This window comes from Trichoderma camerunense (assembly GCF_050948025.1).
Source record: "Trichoderma camerunense strain CBS 138272 chromosome Unknown V8C40scaffold_14, whole genome shotgun sequence".
Lineage (NCBI taxonomy): Eukaryota > Fungi > Ascomycota > Sordariomycetes > Hypocreales > Hypocreaceae > Trichoderma > Trichoderma camerunense.
The window spans coordinates 159,116-180,494 of record NW_028145356.1 but is presented as its reverse complement, the minus strand read 5'-3'; the positions used below and the strand labels follow the sequence as shown (position 1 = coordinate 180,494).

General features: G+C 49.3%; 5 protein-coding genes across 5 annotated transcripts; 3 read left to right on the top strand and 2 right to left on the bottom strand.

The window, feature by feature from the left end:
- Positions 1-702: 702 nt before the first annotated feature.
- Positions 703-2,491, top strand: V8C40DRAFT_250758 (NMT1/THI5 like-domain-containing protein). The gene is made up of 5 exons (XM_083217045.1): positions 703-784; positions 1,102-1,157; positions 1,214-1,316; positions 1,370-1,438; positions 1,499-2,491. The coding sequence occupies exons 2-5, from the start codon at positions 1,123-1,125 to the stop codon at positions 2,318-2,320; spliced, it is 1,029 nt and encodes a 342-aa protein (XP_083070756.1). The 5' UTR covers positions 703-784; positions 1,102-1,122; the 3' UTR covers positions 2,321-2,491.
- A 5,818-nt stretch (positions 2,492-8,309) lies between these two features.
- V8C40DRAFT_250753 (uncharacterized protein) lies at positions 8,310-8,808 on the bottom strand. Its single transcript, XM_083217044.1, has one exon. It carries the CDS (start codon positions 8,728-8,730, stop codon positions 8,404-8,406), a length of 327 nt encoding a protein of 108 aa, XP_083070755.1. The 5' UTR covers positions 8,731-8,808; the 3' UTR covers positions 8,310-8,403.
- Positions 8,809-10,672: 1,864 nt separating this feature from the next.
- V8C40DRAFT_250749 (uncharacterized protein) lies at positions 10,673-11,965 on the bottom strand. Its single transcript, XM_083217043.1, has one exon. The coding sequence runs from the start codon at positions 11,527-11,529 to the stop codon at positions 10,756-10,758; it is 774 nt and encodes a 257-aa protein (XP_083070754.1). The 5' UTR covers positions 11,530-11,965; the 3' UTR covers positions 10,673-10,755.
- A 949-nt stretch (positions 11,966-12,914) lies between these two features.
- Positions 12,915-14,826, top strand: V8C40DRAFT_280973 (major facilitator superfamily domain-containing protein; the record flags this gene model as incomplete). Its single annotated transcript, XM_083221500.1, has 4 exons — positions 12,915-13,435; positions 13,503-13,735; positions 13,798-14,376; positions 14,438-14,826. 4 exons carry the CDS (start codon positions 12,915-12,917, stop codon positions 14,824-14,826), a joined length of 1,722 nt encoding a protein of 573 aa, XP_083070753.1.
- Positions 14,827-17,777: 2,951 nt separating this feature from the next.
- V8C40DRAFT_280968 (cation-translocating P-type ATPase) lies at positions 17,778-21,248 on the top strand (the record flags this gene model as incomplete). The annotated part of the gene is made up of 1 exon (XM_083221499.1): positions 17,778-21,248. One exon carries the CDS (start codon positions 17,778-17,780, stop codon positions 21,075-21,077), a length of 3,300 nt encoding a protein of 1,099 aa, XP_083070752.1. The 3' UTR covers positions 21,078-21,248.
- Positions 21,249-21,379: the final 131 nt, after the last annotated feature.

The following is a 21,379-nucleotide window of genomic DNA, read 5'->3' as shown; positions in this document are numbered from 1 at the left end:
CTGTTCGCCTACTTCTTTGAGATTAAATGAAGCTGTTTTCGCATCATAGCGCTTTCTTTATTCGCGCAGTTCTCCACTATCATATGCATAGAATGGTTCGTTAGAATATGCCGGGTCACCGGATATAACTTTTTGGATTCGAGTGACAGGTTGACAGGTAAACCGGGCACCCATTGATACCAACGGCAGATATAGAGGGAGGGAGTATGACATGTAAGAAAGTTCTAAACCATAATCGAGCCGTTAAAGACGCATGTACATATCAGTGTTCCTTTTAATCAAGGAATCAATTCCTCGCACGACTTCGTGAATCTTCTTTATATGAAGCTCTTTAGATGAGTTACTATAAAATATAAAATATAGAAAACGAAGTATGTAAGTTAACTCTACTCATCAATTGAGGCGGACTTTGAGATTCTGTCTAGCTCATCCCGCCTAGTGAGTTTAATTAACTCGGCCTAATCGTCTAGATAAGTCTCAAAGATAACAACATCTTTTCGAGTACAATATACATCTCCACAAGTTTTGATATCGTATGTTCGTGTATACTCGGGTATAAACGGGCATATGAAATAACCACAATAGCATGCGCGATATCCGACTTCGGTCATGACATAATTTACCCACCGTGAGATTGAGGGGTAGCTCTTTTGAATATTTTATTTCAGTTCTAAAACTCTCGTCTCTTCCCTTCTTCTCCCACACAACTTTTAATTTATTCAATCTTTGGATTGTCACATTTTCTGTAACGCAAAAACAACCAATTCCCAACAAAAATCTTTTGGTACGAGGCTCGCCTCCAAGGAGCCATGTTACTTGTCGCAATGGAACTATCCAGTCATCGAGGTAAAGTAGACTGAGCAAGCATCCGGGTGTTCGATCCGTTCTATCATGTTGTCTCTCTCTCAACTAGCTCTCGATGGTGATCAATTCATTCGATCCATCATCTTGATGTGTAGTTTAAGGTAGAAGACAGCATGGTAGAGTGGATTGATCTGAGAAATACCGGCGAACTTGATCTGGATAATACCAGCGAAAGGATCTGCTTCTTGGGCTTCCACTGCTCTCCTAATCACATAGTGTACAGACTAACCCACGTAGCTCTTTGCTCGATTATCCAAAATGTCGACGGATAAGATCACGTTCTTGGCCAACTGGTCAGAATTATCCTCGTCAATTGAGCTAGTGATACGTGAGGTTAACCAAGATACAGGCACGCCACCCCGTACCACGCACCCGTCTATCTCGCTCAAGCGAAAGGATACTTCAAGGATGAAGGCATCAAGGTCGCTCTCTTGGAGCCCAACGACCCTAGCGTATGTAACATTTTGTAACCCTTCATTGAGCAGAAACTCACTCGCCTTGATAGGATGTCACCGAGATCATCGGATCCGGCAAAGTGGATCTCGGATTCAAGGCTATGATTCACACTCTTGCTGTAAGACTATATGCCCTTGACTCAACAATTCCCTATATGGCTACTTATGCACTCCTTTAGGCAAAGGCCCGTGGCTTCCCGGTTGTGTCTATCGGCAGTCTGCTTGATGAGCCATTCACTGGCGTCATTTACCTCAAGGAGTCGGGCATCACCACCGATTTCCGCTCCCTCAAGGGCAAGCGCATCGGCTATGTGGGAGAGTTCGGCAAGATCCAGATCGATGAGCTGACCTCCCACTATGGCCTCACTCCAGAGGACTACACTGCGGTTCGCTGCGGAATGAATGTTTCCAAGGCCATCATCAGCGGCGAAATTGACGCTGGTATTGGCCTGGAAAATGTCCAGATGGTTGAGCTCGAGGAGTGGCTTGACAAGCAGGGCCGCCCCAAGACAGATGTCCAGATGCTTCGCATTGATGAGCTCGCCGAATTGGGCTGCTGCTGCTTCTGCACCATCCTCTACATCGGCAACGAGTCCTTCATTGAGAAGAACCCGGAGAAAGTTCGCGCTTTCCTTCGTGCTGTCAAGAAGGCCACTGATTTCGTTCTTGCCGACCCCAACAAGGCTTGGGCTGAGTATGTCGACTTCAAGCCCGTCATGGGCACTGACCTCAACCGCAAGATGTTTGAGCGTAGCTTTGCCTACTTCTCAAAGGACTTGAAGAACGTCCAGCGCGATTGGAACAAGGTGACCAAGTATGGACAGAGACTCGGCGTCTTGGACGCTCAGTTCAAGTCCAACTACACCAACGAGTTCCTTGGCTGGGAGCTTGAGGAAGAGTCCCAGGACCCTACTGGCGACCAGAAGCGCATGGTTGAGTTGCAGTGTGATGTTGCCTGCCGAGGAGGCTTCCGCCGACTCCCAGCTGTCATCAAGGCTTGATTCAGTCAAATGGATAACCCAAAGGTCATTTGACTGAATGTTTATACATAGCTGCTTCATCACTCATTGCCAATGCAGCCTGCAAATCTGGCATCACTACGCTCATTGTGCTCAGTCACTCATTTAGCTATGTAGCTTCCTGCCGGAACAAAATAAAAAATTGAATGCCAGAAACAAAGTGTTATCTTCTGTTCGTGCATGCTGAGAATGTAGAGTATACTCATATTGTCTAAACATCAGTGACAGACCATGTACTGTATCCCACCCATCCTCTCCATCTCCACCTCCATCTCTATCTCCACTACCTCCATCCCTCCAGTTCTTAGGAGCGCACCAAAGGCCAATAGTATCATCATCGGTCTCAAAATGACCCAAGGGTTTCTGTCCATTAAGCTCCAGCAAACCTCGAGTCTCATGGATAGTCTTGCAATCAAAGGTCTCACTCTCGCTTAAATCTCTTCCAAGTACTACATGTTCTGGTCTAGAAACACGTGTAATTTTCTTCAGTAGCAGAAGCAAACCCGCATCCCACAGGGCACAGCTGCTAAATGTAGATAACAGTACTGTCGTCAATCTGACCACCTGTATGTATCTCGTCTTGTCCCCACTGCGCGTCCCTCAATATGGTTAATTTGGCGACGATGGCAGATTTGTGCTAGCCAAGACTCTCATGCATGGAGGCAAAGAGCTTTGGCATCGTAGCTTGGTGGTATGGTCGACGCAACATACGTTCTTGAGATTGTAAGAGATATTTTCAAGGAGAGCAAGGCAAAGGCCGAGAAGTGCTCTTCACAGGCGAAGTGGACTTATGCTAGTCATTTCTCAATAGCAACTGTCATGTTGAGAGTGAGGTGGAAGTCATAGCTGTTGCAAAATGCCTTCAAGAGCTCTAGTATTTGCTGAGAATATTGTTAATGTAAATATTTCCAAATATCTGTAATCGAGGGGCCTGAAAAAGTTCGGAAACGTTTAGAAGAGGCCGTTATGGGCAAGCAGCCGGATGTGAGCTGCGTCTATACGGAGTTTGGGCATCCCAGGCGCAACATTGTTGATGATAGAAATGAGAAGTTGGATTCCCCTGCTCGGCTCGGCTCCATCAAAGACTTTATCTCGCCGCTGCATGTGAATTCAGCTGATTTCCCATGCGGTCTAGAAGAATATCCGAAGGTTATGTGCAACCATGCCTTTATGGCCGTCTTAGGTGCTACCATTGACCCATATATGCTGGTGCATATAGCCACGGTTATCCTACCGTCCGCGACACTAAAATTAACTCAATGGGCTATTAAACAAACGCAGAAAACTCTACCTACTGTTACGCGGTGGGCCAGTATTGGCACGTAGTGACTTGCTTGGTACAGAGACCACTGTAACCTTGTGGGAGCAACCACCTCTTAATAACGGCAGAGGCCTATATTCCGGCATTAACAGACGGGGGGGAGTGGTCCTAGCTGCAGCTGGTTATCATCCCTGAATATGCAGAGCCTGGTGTTCAAGACACATATTTGCTTAAGTTGTCCCCCTTACTGGATATGGGACTGCACACTGTTCTTGGAGGGTTTTACAAGTATGAGCTGTTTGGGATGAATGATAATGCCAAGCTAATCGCTGAACAAACACCTGCAGACGAAGCAAATTTAGTTGATTTGAACGAGGATTGGGTAGCATATTCATGCATGATAGCTTTCTGTTGTTGTAACAGTCGAGTGCAGAGCAGGGCTTACCTCCCGGAGTAACCGGGGAGAGTGACATGAGTGTGTAAGTTGACCAAGCGTCGGAGATACACAGCGCTACAGAGTAAGACAAGCATATGATTATGTGCAAGCCAAAGTCGCAAAGTAGATCGAATACTGGGTACCAAAAAGATAATTCGATGCTGACATTCAATGCTGTGTTGAATTCGTCGATCTAACACTAGGTCCTAGCAATAGGTTGGCAGCAAACAGCAAAACTGGAAAGGATTTGACAAAACCATTGTGAGACTGGCAACGCCAGGCAAGCAAGCCAATTCTAGCTCATACTATAGCATTGCACTGCCTCAACAGCAACTTCTAGTCCTTAGTCCAGTAATCTTGAACCGATAGGAGAGTTGACATGTAAAGCATAGCGGTCATTTCTACACCCTTTTCTTTCCTGTTGTCGGAGATCTAGAAGTTGGGTAATGGGAAGGGGGCATATAAGTGTAAGCAAGGCTTTGTGGCTTAAGTAGGAGCTAGGTGAAGAAGAGGCCTCCTTCCTTTACTGAATGAGTGAAGAGGTAGATGCGGTCTTTATTGTGTTACTAGACGCAGGAGAGTGGATATAGAGCCGTTTATCCGTCTCTTTGACTCGACCATTCTTGCGGTGTATTCCATATTCCTGGCAGTTAATACGTTTCTGCTCTGCTTTTCCGAATTTGTCTCGTATTATCCAATCTACCCTTCGTCATGATTAATATTAGGCCTCTTGGGACATATAGTCAACATTATTTGATAGGCCTACATCTTGGAGGAGGAGGAAGTCCAAGTTGATGTAGTCTCAAATTAACTTCTGTTTTGAACGAGGGAGCAGAAGATGAGTCAAGGGCGAGGTAAGATATTTAATCTACTTTATTCCTTGGAATTTGCTTGTGCTTTAACCAAGGAGATTCGATGGATCGTGCGCAAAGCAGCCATGAGAAGTCGGGCTATGAAGAGTAATCATATAGAATTATATTGTGAAGAGATAAATGATGAAATAAGAAGTGATGCCATGCTTTATGTATGTATACATGTCTATGGAACAAATACACTTTATTATTTCAGTACTGTCTGCAGCGTGTGTAAAACAGAAGTATGCATTTTGCAAGTAAGAGACCTTGGAGGCCTTTTATTTCCTCCATGTGAAGTTGATACAGGATAGTGATTGCCAGGTAAATAACAGTTCTGTTTCTTTATCGCTATACCGGCGTTGACATGGTATGGAACTTGTGAGCAATGCCTTCACTTAACCGTTATCTACTTCTTACATTCTCCCAGAATTTCGGCCTTTGTCGAGACACTTTCTACTCTTGTAGATTGTCGGAGGCAGTAATGACAGAGGAGGCCAAAGATGTGAGATAGTCTTTCTCTAACATACAAGTGATAATCAGGCATCAACCAAAGGCTCTGATTATCTTACATTTCTCTCCAGAGAAACTTAGTAGACATTTGCCGATAGATGGCCTTTGGAGTCTAGATGAAGATGAAGATAATGTTGGATTGCCTATGTTTGTGCGATCAGCAGCAACTTGGATAGGACTCTCAATCACCACATCACAGGGGGATGCTGTTGAGTAAATGTGTTCAAGGTTCTCCTGAAAAGATTCCTTTACTTTTCTTGTAGAATGTGTATAACTGTTCGTCCGTAGTTTACATCGTGTCGAATACATCGCGTGGAGAATCAAGAAGCGATAGGTAGTAGTATGGGTGGTCTTCGAGAAACCTTTTGATCAGGAGGAATGCTGTTATTGTGTGCTAAAGTTAAATCCTGTCATCGGACAAGTTAGCGAAAAGAGAAGAGAAGAGAGTATACTGGACCTTCCGCCGATGTAGGGCTTTCTTTGTTAGAGTTGAGCGTGTGACAGTACCATTACCCCTATTCTTGTCGGGATCGAATGTACGATGCTGAAGAGGCAATCAGCCCTTTCATCAACTCATTTCTTCGGTGCGAAGAATCGCTATTGCAAACAAGTATACGGAGGCATTTTTGAAGACAAGTGATAGGGAATTGAGAGATTGACAGAGCCAAGGCCAAGGACTTAGGGCTTGTTGTACGCAGGAGGGTATTGGGATTAGGCTCGACTTATTGACTTAGGGCAAACCCCTCTCAAGCTTTCAATTTATATGGAAATATTGAAAGCCTTGAGCTGAGTTTATGACAATAGCGGTGGTATTGTAACTTGCAAGTAAAGATACAATGAAGCAACATGGACATCAGGGCACACACCCCCTTTAGGATGATAGGGCATGCTTTAACTCCAGCGGATTGTTTACAGGCAGCTAGAAGAGTGCAAATAGGGCTAACGCGCTTGGAAAGAAATACCGTCCAAGTAGGGCACAACTTGGAGTGACAAAATAATGCCTCTGCCTATGATCACTGGCATTGGGATAAAAGGGGGGGAGAGAGGGAAAAGGAGGAGGTGACTACACGGCTGACGCAGGATGGAGAAGCCTTTGATTTTGCACGGCTCTTTTTGGTGCGAATGCGGATATACCCTTCTAGGAAGTAGAACAGCATCACATGCGGTGCAACAATGAGAATGAGGTGGCTCTCAATACTAAAGCCGTGCCATACCGCGGCTTTGGATCCATCCCGGGGCTAGGGCTTGTGAATGGACATTGTTGAGGGGAGTGAAGGAGGCAATTGATTGATGCAGCGGCAACAGTGAGAGGAAGCGTGAGAAAAAGTCCTGCCATGATTATTTTCTATCCCGGGCTGCATCTCGGGCATGGGCACCCCAGCGGGCGCGATATTAGCCCTGGTGTTGTCTCTCCATAACAGAGATGAAGTATCGCGGACGAACCTGGTGAGAGCGGTGGCTATGAGCGATATACGTTGGAGGCACCTGGGGCGTGCTGAGGTGGGAATTTTTGCCATTTTTTCCTTTTAGGACGGCACTAAACACGGAGCAAGGAGCCGGGACTATGGGGATCGGCAGAGGGAGTGAACAACTTGCCAGATGCATATATACGGGGGCTGTGATTGGCGAGCGGCATGGGGGTCGGGCATGGCTAGGCATGGTCTTGCAACCCTTGGGTACTGAAACAAGCAAAACGAAGGGCTTGAGGCTCTCGGGCCATGCGCAGAGCCAAGCTGGATTCGACCAGGCGGCATCGTCATCCTACGTCACAGCTGCCGGTTTGCGTGCATCTGGAACTGGCGAGAGGCCTCCCTCTGCTGGTGGCAGTATGAGGCATTTGGGTTTGGAGCCAGGGATGGCTGTGCTTTGTGGTCTTTTTGTTTGTTCTTGTTGTTGCGGTGAAGGGCTGGATTCATTCACCGTGTCTAGACCAGTCCATGCTATTTTCACCATTGAAGCCAGAGTTGGGCAAAGCTAATAGTAGTCATTGCTGTTATTTCGTATTTCGTAATTGAATGGAAGTTTTTTTGACTACTAGCTATTCCCCCAGCGGAGCCCGTTCCCGTTCCGTTGATCTCTTGGTATGTAGTCTATACACTTATACGTGTAATTGTGTGCCAAGCATTGAAGATTGTATGTAGGAATGGAGAGAGTTCCAAGTTGTTCACTAACACGGGAACACACACACACACCGCTGTGCTATGCTGTGTTGTGTTGTATGCTCTATGCTATGCTGTGGGATGAACTGATATCAATGCATGCACCAGCTTCTGCATGGCTGACCGCTTCATGCCCGGATCACACACACGGATGAATTGGTAATATTGAGTAAATACGACGATACTATTGCTACACGTACACACATACAGTAGTCCTGCACACTTCTCCCACGCATCACCACGCTCGTTATCACTGCGGAAAAGTGGTAGAGCGACGGAACCGCCAGGTCGGGGGACCGGCTGGTCGAAGCTTGCCCGCTCTTCTTGCAGCCCTAAGCCATGTCCGTCAGAATCCTGGCCGTGTACCCGCGACCTTTGGCGAGCGTGGATGCACCGTGTCGACTCGACAGAGTCCGCACTGGATGGACCGTTACGCACGGGGCTGGAGCCATAGTGCATAGATGCATATTACGCCCGGGTATTGCATACCGGCAGCAGCATGATGGCATCCTCCAGCGTTGGCTCGTGCCACTTCCATGCTCTGGATCCTCCCATGTCGAACCGGATCGCTGCCACGCCTCGCCTTATCCGGAATGGCAGTCAATTGACTCCCCATATTTTGCCATGAGCTTATCACAAAGCGAGCCTTGGCATCTAGGAACACGCACGACCCCCTACGAGCTGCTTGTTGTCGCTCCTCGCCTGGATGCTGAGGGCAAACGAGGTCGCCTCTATCTAGCCTCCCCCTCTCCTCTTCTGCCTGGACGGACGCGTACTGTATGATGACCTGTACCAAATACTTGCCTGCACCTCTGCTCGGTTACAGCGGCGTGACAAGTGATCAATCATCTGCTCGTGCAATTATCCGTAGGGACAAACACAGCCAGAGAGAGAGCAACGAATCTCAACCCTGCTTCGAACAAACTCCCTACTCCACATGGCATCTGAGGGCACAGACTAGTGTACAGCGTTCCAGCCCTAAAACCACACTCCAAAAGCGGAACACCGTTGTTCGGCAGCGAATGTTTAGCGGCCGCTAATTTGCGTCGTCGACTTGGGTAGTGCTGCCAGCTCCGCCTATCACAGGCACCAATACAACAGGATGAGCGACAAATGCAGCAACCAGAGAAACGGACGGCCCCGAGCAAAATGCTTGGCATGTGTGGTAGCATTCATGTTGAGACCAAGCATCACCGCATCTTGAACGACTTAAAGCGCTGCTTCCCCTGCTTCCAAACCTGCATGGCTAACCTCTGTCTGTATGTCTATTGCAGAAATGACTCGGTTTATACGGAGGGCGCTTTGCCCACTACAACTGGTGCTCTCACGCTCTCACCTCTCTCTTCTCGCCTCCCTCTGCCTCTCTTCGGCTCGGTTGGACCAGCTGTAACAACCAAGGCTCGTGTAGAATGACATTGATGGCTTAGAATTCTGTCATTCCAAAAACTCAGCAGCCACGCGGCCAAACCAGTCTCGCCGACACACAAGTGGACAGCCATGGTTTAAGCGCAGCACAGCTCACGCCAAACGTAACCAAAACGCCAGACCACGGGCTACTCAGGGCATATTCTGGCAACGCGGACGCCAATGTTCTAGTGGGACAGCTTGCCGTTCTTTTTTGCGCCACTTCTGTCAAAATTTTCCGTCACTGCTCTACGGTATCCTCATTTCAATTGCCGCATAACCAAAGCTAATACCCACTCATCAAGGACGGCAAGCTACGGCATTGCATCCACTGAGTAAAACGTTCTTGTCGAGTCGAGACAACCAAACCTTGAGGCACTAATAAGCAACCTGAATAAGTTACAAGAGATGGGGGGGCCTGGGGAGCCGAGATTTTCGCCGTAGCTGGTTTCCGAGGACCTGCCCCCCGAGAGCCGTCGTGAGAACAAGTGGCCGTATTTCTGTGAGGAGAGCGGGAACGCCTCCTTATGTATTACTACTGGAAGTGAGACGGGAACCCGCTTCGGATCTTTTACCAAGATATCCCTAGTGGAACTCTCATCTCAATGTACTTTACCGAGTGCTACATGGTGCAGGTGCTCGCTACGAGGCATACGAGTACGCGTACATGGTGAAACTCCGTGAATCTTATCTATGTACAGACCTTCCTTGTTTGAATCCGGGGCCGCTTCACAACGTTGCTTCTGAATCCTGTTGGCTGTGTGAAAGCGATTGTGAAAGCGATGGTGAGACAAGTTGATACCACGGCGGTTTGCACCACAATTGAGGTTGGCGCATGAACATCAGATGAGCGCATTAGCACCCAACTTCTGTCCAATGTCCGAGAGGTCAGCACCAACACATTCCCAATGTCCGAAAAGTCGTCTTTCCACGATGTGGGATTCGGAGCTATTTTTGTTTTTCCTCCAAAAAAGAAGAAAAAAGAGGCCAAAAAAAAATCTCATCAGTTCATGCGCTCGTTGGTCACCGTCGATAGTTGCGCGTCCTGGGAGAGGGTTGGTGTGGAGTACCAGCAAACCCAGCTTTTGAGACAGTATCCAGTCACCCACGTGGGCGAGCTACCGTTGTCAGATGGAGACAAACCAAAAGACCCTCTCAGCGCCCGTCGCCATTCTACCGGATGGGTCTCAGTTGGCGATTCAATGTTGGCCACCGTCCCCTTCCCACGTGCTCGGGTCCTGGCCTCTCTTGGTTGCAGCTACTCACTCGCCACGGACTGTTTTTTTTAGTATCACGGTTCAAGACACCGAAAGACCCTTTGACGACTCCAATAGTTTGTCTAGAACACGAACAACGGGAGACTCCGACATGAAAAATGAAAAGAAATTTTTTCTTCTCTACCTCAAGCATGGACAATAGACTGTCTTAGTGTTGCTAGCAGATGCCATCGATTTTCTCCACTGCCAAGCAAAGATTCCTTCATCGCCAAGTGTCTTGGCCGACATAGGTCAGTCGCCCAACGGAGTGTCGCATGCTCAATTGCCAATTGCTGGGCTGGTAAGTGGTGCTACATGCTATACGGATTTAACGTCTTTTTCTGGGCGGATCGTAGGAGTAATTCCCGTACTGGAATTTTCAGGGTCACCATGAGGCTGTACACAGACAAGTGTGACGGTTCACAGCGTTTCGTCATTGCCTCTTTCTTCCAGATTTTAGAGATGCCATGTTTGGTTGTCATTACTATTATTATTGTATTGTACTACTAATTTACATGATGCCTGTGTACGTAACCGTTATCTCGGTTTTCCTTGATGGTTCAACGCTTGTCTCAGCGCCTTGTCTGCCCTTTGTTGGCGCTTCTTGAATGTCCTGAGAAACATGTCGGGAATGGGGTGCTTGCTGTTTGGGTGGTTGGGATCGAATTCGACGCTGGCAGTTGGGCCAAACGCACGGGTTGTCGTCTGAACCGCGTAGTGCAGCAGATCCGAACCGATTCCCTTTCCTCGATATCGCATCTTGGTGGTCCAGGCGCGGATGATGCCTCGACCAACCGTGCTGGGCTGCACAGCGTCCTTCTTCTTCTTGTTTATCTCCTCTCCCTCCAGCCTCAACACAACAGTACCGATGATATTGTCGCCGTAGACGGCGGCAATGACGGTGTCTTGCTTGCCGTCAGGGCCAGTGATGAAGTCTTTCCATCGAAACTCCTCGGCTCGCTGAATATAACCTGACGTATAGAATCGAACGAACGACAGATACAGGATAATGGAACCACAAATCATTGTCATGAGGGTACCGACGCCTGCATGCTGGTATTGGTGGTATGCACCAGCACACATGGCGAACAACCCCGCGATGCAGAGCGGGTTGAAGATGATGGCGGCAGAGGCGGTTTGGCGCTGCTGCGCGATGCTGTCAGCAACTAGGTGCAGCGCGTCCTGCTTCTCCTGGTCTCGCGTGACCACTCTGTAGGAGAGCGCCGGAGTGTCGGCGAGCGCATCGTCGGCGTTGTGGTTGTCATTCTGGGGCTTGTTGGCCATGGTTTGCGTGTGTGTTGTGAGTGACATGTTGAACCTTGATAGCAGAAGCTGACAAAAAAATTTAGATCCCGGGCCCTGGCCGGTGCTAGCGGGGGGAAGCGAACTGAGAGTCGAATGCTGGGATGAGCCGATTTTTCTTCTCGTCGGGCTCACGCGATGCAAAAATAGGCAAAAGAGAGACGAAAACAGGCTCAAAAATAAAAAATCAACCTTGAAAATAAGCTGCTCAACGAAGCCGGGGGCAAGCCATGGCTTACAGGCTGCAGGCGAAGATGCAGGTGGCGTACATGAGTGAATTTGGAACTGATCAGCAGTTGCTCGAGAAGAAAGTGGCTTTCAGGCAGCGTGGATACGTGGATTCAGCACTATCTTGAACTGAATCGAAGGCAGAATTTGATAGAGATTCAGCAGCGCTGGGGCGAGCACGTGGGACGATGCAGGCAAGCTCATGCGCGGAGAGGCTTCCAAGCTCCAAGGCGAGGTGGATAAGGCGAATAGACCATGGGTCCGATCCGAATCGTCGGTGTCCCAAACAGGCAACCGACAGGGTCCACCCGCCTCACTCAGTTTCGGTCTCGAAACTAGAACGATACAGCAGAATGACCTCGAGACAAGGCGAATGGCGCATCGTCAAGTTCAGCTGCTGCACCTCAAGGCATTCCAATGGCCTCAGCAGAGACGTGCCAAGCCGCGAGTCGATTGCCGTCATAGCCAGGACCCTGGGGCTTCCTTTTTGACTTCCCGGAAGAAGGCTGCGCAGACGCATCTAAATTTCAAGCATATGCAGATGCGAAGAGTGGAGAGATGCGTCCCCCGTATCTGATGGGTTGATCGAGACAACGTGGTGGCATCGCGGCCCCTCATTGGTCGATCCTCCACAACAACACAACTCGGGTCAGCATGCTCTAGGCTTTTCCATCAACAGCCCGGACAGGCATCTGTGGCCAATAGCCTCGTCTAGATAGCGTCGGAGTGCCTGATCCTCTGCCCTTCCATCTCCGTCTGTGGCTGCATTCGCGTTTTCTATTATCGGTTTGGCCCGCTCCGAGAGGGCAGATTAGACTATTCAGACCCTCGGTCGTCTTGGCTGGGAAAAGCCTCCGAGGAGCTCGATCCACGATGGGCTAAGGTGCCTGAAGATGATTAAAATTAATTCTCCTTGGGTTTGAGACGTGAAATCGTTGTGCTCCTGGTCTGTATATAACTCCCATGGGCCTGTCCCTGGCAATTGCTTGGCCTGTTCTCTCCCCTCCCCTTCTCTTGCTTCTCAACCACAGGCGTTGAAGAACCCCCTTGTCTTTTCCTCTTCTCTTAGGAGAGAGAGTTGATATAGAGCTTGTGTTGTTGTCTCTCATTACACTTTTTTTCTTCTTCTGTTACAAAAAAAACAACAGCCCCCTTTTTTTTTTACCATGGCGTTCGGTAAGACCGCCGGAGGCAACAGTGCCTACCACAACTACAACAATGATTTCCTCCACGTCCAGGATCTCAACGAGCGTCGTCGTCTGGCCCTCGCCGAGATCGACAAGGCTCCATTTGGCTGGTACCATGTCCGCGCCATTGTCGTTGCCGGTGTTGGTTTCTTCACAGACTCTTACGACATCTTCACTGCCTCCATGTTGACCGTTATGCTGGGTATCGTCTACTTCCCCGGAAAGGGCTCCATGCCCACCTCCTCCGACAGTGCCATCAAGCTCGCCACCTCTGCCGGAACTGTCATTGGACAGGTTGGATTTGGTATCGCTGCCGATTTGGTCGGTCGTAAGCGCATGTACGGTCTGGAACTTATTGTCATCATCTTCGCTACCATTGGTCAGGCCCTGACCAGCGGTTCTCCTGCTTGCGATGTTATCGGTCTCATCATCTTCTGGCGTGTGATCATGGGTATCGGTATCGGTGGTGATTACCCCCTGTCTTCCATTATCACATCTGAGTAAGTATCTCTGAGTCTCATCACTTGCCTCACTAGAGTGGTTGACTAATGCGAATCGCTACTACAGGTTCGCCTCCACCAAGTGGCGTGGTGCCATGATGAGCGCCGTCTTTGCTATGCAGGGTCTCGGCCAGTTCACTGCTGCCCTCATCATGCTTTTCGTCACTCTCGGCTTCAAGGGCTCATTGTCTACTGCTGCCACCACTGCTACCTGCACTGGTGTCTGCCAGCTGGCTGTTGACAAGATGTGGCGTACCCTGATCGGCTTCGGTGCCGTCCCCGCCTGCATTGCCCTCTACTGTAAGTGCCATTGACAACCATTGGTATAATGTATCGTCTCCTAACAGGGTGTCCAACTACAGACCGTCTTACCATCCCCGAAACTCCCCGTTACACCTTCGACATTGCCCGTGATGTCGAGCAGGCTGGCGATGATGTCAAGGCTTACATGACTGGCAAGCGTGAGGGCCACCCCGACGAGATTGCCCGCATCACCGCCAACAAGGCTGCCCAGGAGTCTCTCCAGGTCCCCAAGGCCAGCTTCCGCGACTTCTGTGCCCACTACGGCAAGCTCAAGAACTTCCTCATCCTGTTCGGAACTGCTGGTTCATGGTTCTGCCTTGATGTCGCCTTCTACGGTCTCTCCCTGAACAACGCTACCATCCTCAACGTCATTGGCTACTCCACCAAGGGCAACCCCGACGTCTATAACTTCCTGTACAACACCGCCGTCGGCAACATTGTCATTGTCCTTGCTGGTGCCGTCCCTGGATACTGGGTTTCCGTCGCTACCATTGACACTCTCGGCCGCAAGACCATCCAGATGGGTGGTTTCGCCATTCTGACCGTCCTCTTCATCGTCATGGGTTTCGCCTACAACCACATCAGCTCCAACGGCCTCCTTGCCATCTACGTCCTGGCCCAGTTCTTCTTCAACTTTGGTGAGTAGTTTCCCTCTTATGTAACACAAAGAAATGAAGACTAACACAAGTGCACCACCAGGCCCCAACACCACCACCTTTGTCGTCCCCGGTGAGGTCTTCCCCACCCGTTACCGTTCCACCTCCCACGGTATCTCCGCCGCTTCCGGCAAGATCGGCTCCATCATCGGCCAGGGTGCCATTGCTACCCTCCGCACCAAGGGCGCCGACGCCAAGCACTCCGCTCCCTGGATGGACCACGTTCTCGAGATCTACGCCCTCTTCATGCTTCTCGGCTGCTTCACCACCTGGTTCATCCCCGAGACTGCCCGCAAGACCCTCGAAGAGCTCAGCGGTGAGGATGACTACGCCGTCAACCACCGGGACTCCAACGGCCCCGGCTTCGAGTCTGAGGTCGTCACCAAGATCTCTGCCGATGCCGATGCCGCTCGCAAGTCTCCTGAGCCTTAAGGCAAACCTTCCCCTAGTAAAGCGTCATGGCGTTGAAGGAGGAGGAGGAGGTTGTCCCTTTTTGGTTTCCCTTGTTGTTTTATTTAGGCTCATGAATCTTGCACGTGCATATGAAGGGTGTTTGCAATACGGTCTTGTTGATGAATGATACCACTCGCTATATGCCTTGCACGCTTAGCAAAATCGTTGGACGCTACAAACCTCACAGATATTAAAAAAATACCCTTTTTTCCTATAGGCAATATATACTTATCTAATACTACCTAGTCATTCATTCCTTTCTCACATGAAATGTTCCATTCTGTGTTTGTGCGCGCGCCCATGCCTTTATAGTTTTTGTAGTTCTTGAATACGTGTAAGTGTCTGTGAGTGACATACATCCCTTGTCGTTGACCCAATAGAGAGGCCCGGAAGATACCGACAGGGTGCACCAACCCACCCCCCACATGACGTGCAGGGTCACGATGCCAAGGGTTTTTTGTGCGTATGCAACTTGAGAATTTGGGTGTGTGGATCGGATGGAGAGTTTTTTTTGTGGTTGTTTATGGAGTGCATGTGGTAGGGCTGTGTTGTCTTGGTCGTGAGAGGGGTTTTTCTGTTCTTGTGTGGATCGATGTATGTTTGGGTATGTGGGCGGTGAAGGGTTTGATGGATATGATTTTGTAGGGTGAAGGGATGGCTATGGTGTGGCGGTGTTAGTTGGGTTTGGAAGGTGAAGATGAATACTGCCATTTTGCATTATTTGAGGAGAATGAGTGTTGACTGTAGTGAGACGAAGTCTTGATATTGATCACTGTTCACTTGGATATGAATATCACTGGTATGATAGGAAGCAAGTGTTTGGCTGGCTCAAGGTATTCTTGGCTTTTGGAATGCTTTCCAGACACCTAGGGATATGAGGGAATGATGTTGCGCTTCGGAGTTGCTAATAAAACCTGGCGAACGTATCGCACTATTTGTGTGAGGCTATATGTTGTATAAGACGTCTTAGAGTAGGAGCAGAGATGAAAGCCACAGCGCTCTCGTTAAAAGAGGAGAGAAGAGACATTCATAGAGAAGGGCATTGCATACTATAGAGCAACAGAAGACATTTGATGAGAGGGGAGTAGAGCGATAATAGAGAAGATGTGGCGGGATGCTTCGTATTCTCACCAGCACGGATTCGGTGTAAGTGAGAAGAAGAATAAGAAACAGAGGAGGATATTGTGGGACGTGCGGTATTTTATATTACCATATTTTTACGGCACCATCTCACATAAGTCTTAATTAATCAATCGTGAAATGTGGGAGACGGGATGGAATTGCGCCATGCGACAATATTAATTTGAAAGGCAGAGGAAACGAGAGAGATCAGATGGTGGGTGGGCGAGGGCCCTCTGACCTGTTTGTCCGCAGAATGGCAAAATGGCAAAAATCAGGGTCAAGTGCCGAGGAGGGGGTCGTGCATATGCGCATTGCATAGAGCGGGGTTTGCACCCTTGTAGTGAGGTGAGGTGAGGTGCATTCGTCTAAGATACGATACGCGCTCTCTCGGCCAACTAAAATGCCCGACAGCTGAACAAGGACAAAAGAAGGAGGGAAAAACGCTCAAGAAAAGCGGGAAATCGGAGAAAAAAAAGAGGGAAATAAAAACTATGGAAACGGGAAAAACAAGAGGCTTTTTTCGTTTCTTTTTTGCTTTTTTCTTACTCCATCTCGGCTGGCATTTCTACTGCGTAATAGAGTGCCGTTTTGATTTTGGACTTTTTTTCAGGGCTTTCTCACTTGCCCCCAAAAAGCGATGCTGAATGCAGTAAGTCCATGTCCCGCTGTGATGCAATAGCGGAGGGCAACAGTTACCGCCTGGCAAGGGGGAAATTCCCTCATACAATTGCATATCCACAGCACGAGCGGCCAATGGCAGCTTAGCGGGGCCGGGGAGCAACAGCAGCGCACTGTGCGCTTGTGAGGGCTGGCGATGTATCTTGTACCCGGCACATGTATTCCGTCTGCTGGCTTCAACATTCGGGGTCCCTTTTATGGATTATGTTCCTTTTGATACGTGTATTAATGTTTGTTGTTATACGGGACTAGCGACGGGTCCCCTCCCTTTCTCTCGGGCCATCCCAGATCAGGTTGATAGTTTTCAGTTTTTTTTTTTTTTGCCTGTTGTTTCCTCCACGCCCTCAGCTCCTTTTTTATGACTTACACGGCTGGCTAGCTGGTTCAGGTAAGCTGGGCGGCAACAAAGACTTGACAAAGAGAGACACAGCATAACAGAATGGAATAGCTGGGTCCAGTCAGTCGTTCTTTCATATTTTGCTTCCCTGCTATATGCGGGAAATATTTCTTGGCCTTTTTTCCGTTGTTGTCTACACGCCCCCCCTTTTTTTTGCTTCCCACATGGGGGGCGTTCGGGAACATGGCACATACTCGTAATACAGATGCAGTCTTTTGTATGTATACGGAAAAGCCAATGGGGGTTTGCGGTTGCATGAGTACGGTGGCCGTATGCATAGCAGCCATGTACGGCCGTCTGTTATACTGTAAGCTGGCGAGAGATATCACAGCCCGGCCCCAGCCCTGGTGGCGACGAGGGCCAAAGGGTGTAGGAACCGATATCCCCTCGTGCTGTTGACTGCAAGCGTCCTGAATTTTTCTTTTCAGCTCGTCGTAGTTGGGTCATTCATTATCCCAGACCGCTCGAAGTTGTTGCATAAAGCCTGCCTCTTGTCCTCAAGTTCTCTCTGCTTTTTTCCCACCTTCATCTGGTTGACATTTCACCTCCTTTCTCTTCGACCGGCTTCCTCGTGCTGTGTCAGGACGTGTTGCGGAAAGACGTGTTGTTGGCTTATACGCCGTCGTCTGTTCTTCTTGCCCCTTTTCATTTCAATTTCAATTTCATTCAAAGAAATAGGAAAAGACTTTGAAAATCAAATCTTTTTGATATCCCTCTTCTCTACTTCTTCACAATGTCTGAAAACATCGCCCCCGAACCGGACGAAAAGGAGCCCAACGTCGACCTCCGCATCACCTTTAACGATGCCTCACATCCTTCTGGCCGAGCTGGTCGCAGCAACGCCTTCGATCGTGACCTGACGCGTCCGCTGTCTCGAAAGAGGTCCTTGAGTCGTGGCTCGGCCACCAGCCGTCGCGACCTGCCCTCTTCACCCTACTCTGGCGTCCAGATTGAATACCGCACCTTGTCTATTCACGTTTCCGAGTCTCGCAATGTCGATTCGGAAGCGCTGGCTGATCTCAAAGCCCCCAAGAAGGATGGAAAAGAGGAATACTTCTCCAACTTGACCTTCCATGAGCTCGAAGTTGGCCAGCTCTGCCAGCAGCTCAATGTCTCTCAGGAGGCTGGTCTGTCGGAGAGTTCTGCAGCAATGAGACTCCAACGTGATGGCAAGAACACACTTCCTCACCCCAAGACAAACTACTGGAAAAAGATCCTCACGTATGTCTTTGGCGGTTTCTGCTCCGTTCTGTGGGTGGGCGTCGTCATCTTCTTCATCTGCTGGCGTCCCCTGAGCAACCCCCCCTCGCCAACAAACCTGGCCCTCGCTATTCTTGTCCTCATTGTCATTGTCCTCCAGGCGAGCTTCTCTGCCTTCCAGGACTGGTCCACCTCGCGTACTATGAAATCCATCACCGACTTGCTCCCTTCGGATGCTCTGGTGCTGCGTGATGGCCAGCTGATGAAACTGCGGGCTACTGAACTCGTGAGCGGAGATGTCGTCCATCTGAACATTGGCAACAAGGTGCCTGCAGATATGCGCATCATTGAACATTCCGGCGACCTTCGTTTCGACCGAGCCGTCCTGACCGGTGAATCGGACGAGATCGAGGCTTCAGTCGACCAAACTGATGAAAACTTCCTCGAGAGCCGCAACATTGCTCTGATGGGCACTCTTGTCGTCAACGGAGGCGGTGTTGGGGTTGTTGTCCTGACTGGTTCTCGCTCTGTCATGGGTCGTATTGCAAATGCCACTGCTTCGGCAGAGGAGCGTCCGACTTTGATTCAAAAAGAAATTACGCGCTTCGTTTACATCATTGTTGCGTTGACTGTTGTTCTCGCTCTTGTCATCTTGTTCACTTGGCTTGGATGGTTGCGCAAGGACCACTTTGCCTACATGAATGTTGTGGCCATGCTCAACAATGTCATGGGCTGTGTCGTCGCCTTCATTCCTGAGGGTATGCCTGTTGCTGTCGCCCTGACACTCATGATGGTGGCAAGACGCATGAAGGCTTCAAACGTCTTGCCCAAAGGTCTTTCTACCGTCGAGACTTTGGGTTGTGTCAACGTCATTTGCTCCGATAAGACGGGTACCTTGACGCAGAATCAAATGCATGTCAACTCCGTTGCCTTTGTCGACGAGCCCATTGCTATCCAAGACATCTACCACAATCTCGCTGGCGATAATGTCGATGCCGGAGTGAGAAAGCTTCACCAAGCCGCTTCACTCTGCAACGATGCCACGTTTGCACCTCAGACTCTCCATCTCCCTGTTGCATCTCGAAACATCCAAGGCAACGCTACCGATGGCGCCGTTCTCAGATTTACTGCTGGTGCTCCGGTTGCGAATGAGAAAGCAGAACAGCCTACCAAAGTCTTCCAGATCCCCTTCAACTCCAAGAACAAGTGGATGCTCACCATGTACAAAATCCCTTCCGAAAGCCAAGGTCTTAACGAATTCCAAGTCTTTGTCAAGGGAGCTCCGGACGTTCTCCTGCCCTCCTGCACAGCCTACTGGTCTCGCAAATCAAAATGCGTCATGCCTCTTGATGCAACTGCAAAGACTGCCTTTAAGGAATACCAGGATAAGCTGTCCAAGAACGCCGAGCGTGTCATTGTCCTCTGCATGAAGAACATGACTGTTCAGGATGCCATGGGTACCAACGCCTTTAGCGACGAAGTCACCAGCCGCGCCACCGATGACCTTACAGTTGTTGGTATCTTGGGTATCACCGATCCTCCTCGTCCTGAGACCTTGGACACTGTCAAGGAGTGTCGTCGCGCAGGAACAAGATTCTTCATGGTTACCGGTGACTATGGACTGACTGCTGCTGCCATTGCGCGCAACGTCGGCATCTTCACTGGTGAACGAGATCCCGATACCATCACCACCATCAAGGCCAACAACGATATCGACACCGTGAAGAGATTGAACACCGCTCGCGTTTCTGGAGAATGCAACAGCCTCCTTCTCGAGGGACAAAGTCTTGGTGGCCTTGGCGATGAGGATTGGAGCGTCATCTGTGAATACCAGGAAATCGTCTTCGCTCGTACGACACCGGAGCAGAAACTTCGCATTGTGGAAGAGTTCCGCAAGAGAGACAACGTTGTTGCTGTTACCGGTGACGGAGTCAACGATGCGCCTGCTCTCCGTGCTGCAGATGTCGGTGTCGCCATTGTTTCGGGTAGTGATGTTGCTATCGAAGCAGCTGATCTTGTCTTGTTGGACCGCTTCGACTCCATCATTGACGCTATCCGTCTCGGCCGTCTTGTCTTCCAGAATCTGCAAAAGGTCATTGCATACCTTCTCCCTGCTGGTAGTTGGTCTGAGATCTGGCCCGTTATTCTCAACGTCTTCTTTGGTGTTCCTCTGCCCCTCAGTTCGTTCCTCATGATCATGATTTGTGTCTTCACCGATCTGTTCTTGTCGCTGTCTCTCATCATGGAGAAGGAGGAGTTTGATCTCCTTTCGCTGCCTCCTCGTAACCACAAGAAGGACCATCTCATCAACTTGAAGATTTACGGCCAGGCATACCTCTTCACCGGTACAGCCGAAACTATCTGCGCTCACTCCATGTTCTTCTTGTACATGTGGAAGGCAGCCGGCATTCCCGTCAGCCAGCTATTCTTCCTTTTCGAGGGCTACAGCGAGGGATTCCACGGCTACACCCAAGATCAGCTCAACCACTTCAACTACACCGGTCAGTGTGTTTACTTTGTCACCCTGGTCATTCTCCAATGGGGCAATATCTTGTCTGTGCGCAACCGCCGCCTCAGCATCCTCCAGGCCGATCCCTTCACCCAGAAGCGTCGTAACCCCTGGCTGCTGCTCGGCATGCTCATCAGTCTCGCCATTGCCATCTTCGTCACCGAAGTCCCAGGTCTTCAGACATTGTTCCTCACCGCGTCGGTTCCTATTGAGTATTGGCTGATTCCTATTCCTCTGGCTTTGGGAATTCTGGTCCTGGATGAACTGCGCAAGCTGCTTGTTCGATTGTTTCCCAATGGACCTGTGGCAAAGGTCGCGTGGTAAACGGAGTTTTAAATATATACCCCCTCATTTTTTCTCTTCTTCATTCGTTTGTTAGGATACCATTTACTCACGTATACGATGAGCATGGATATGAGATCTGGAAAGGGTTACGTATGGAAGGAATTTCTTAAAAGTAGAGTCTAGTATATAATGAAATATGACAAAATATACGATTAACTATAGCATGAATGCTACATAATTTGAGTCAAATACCTAAATGAAGCATTCTTCGGATAACAATAGAAAACTAACATATCTACGTAAATATGCTACCCAATCCTCGGTCATCAAGGAAGTTTACT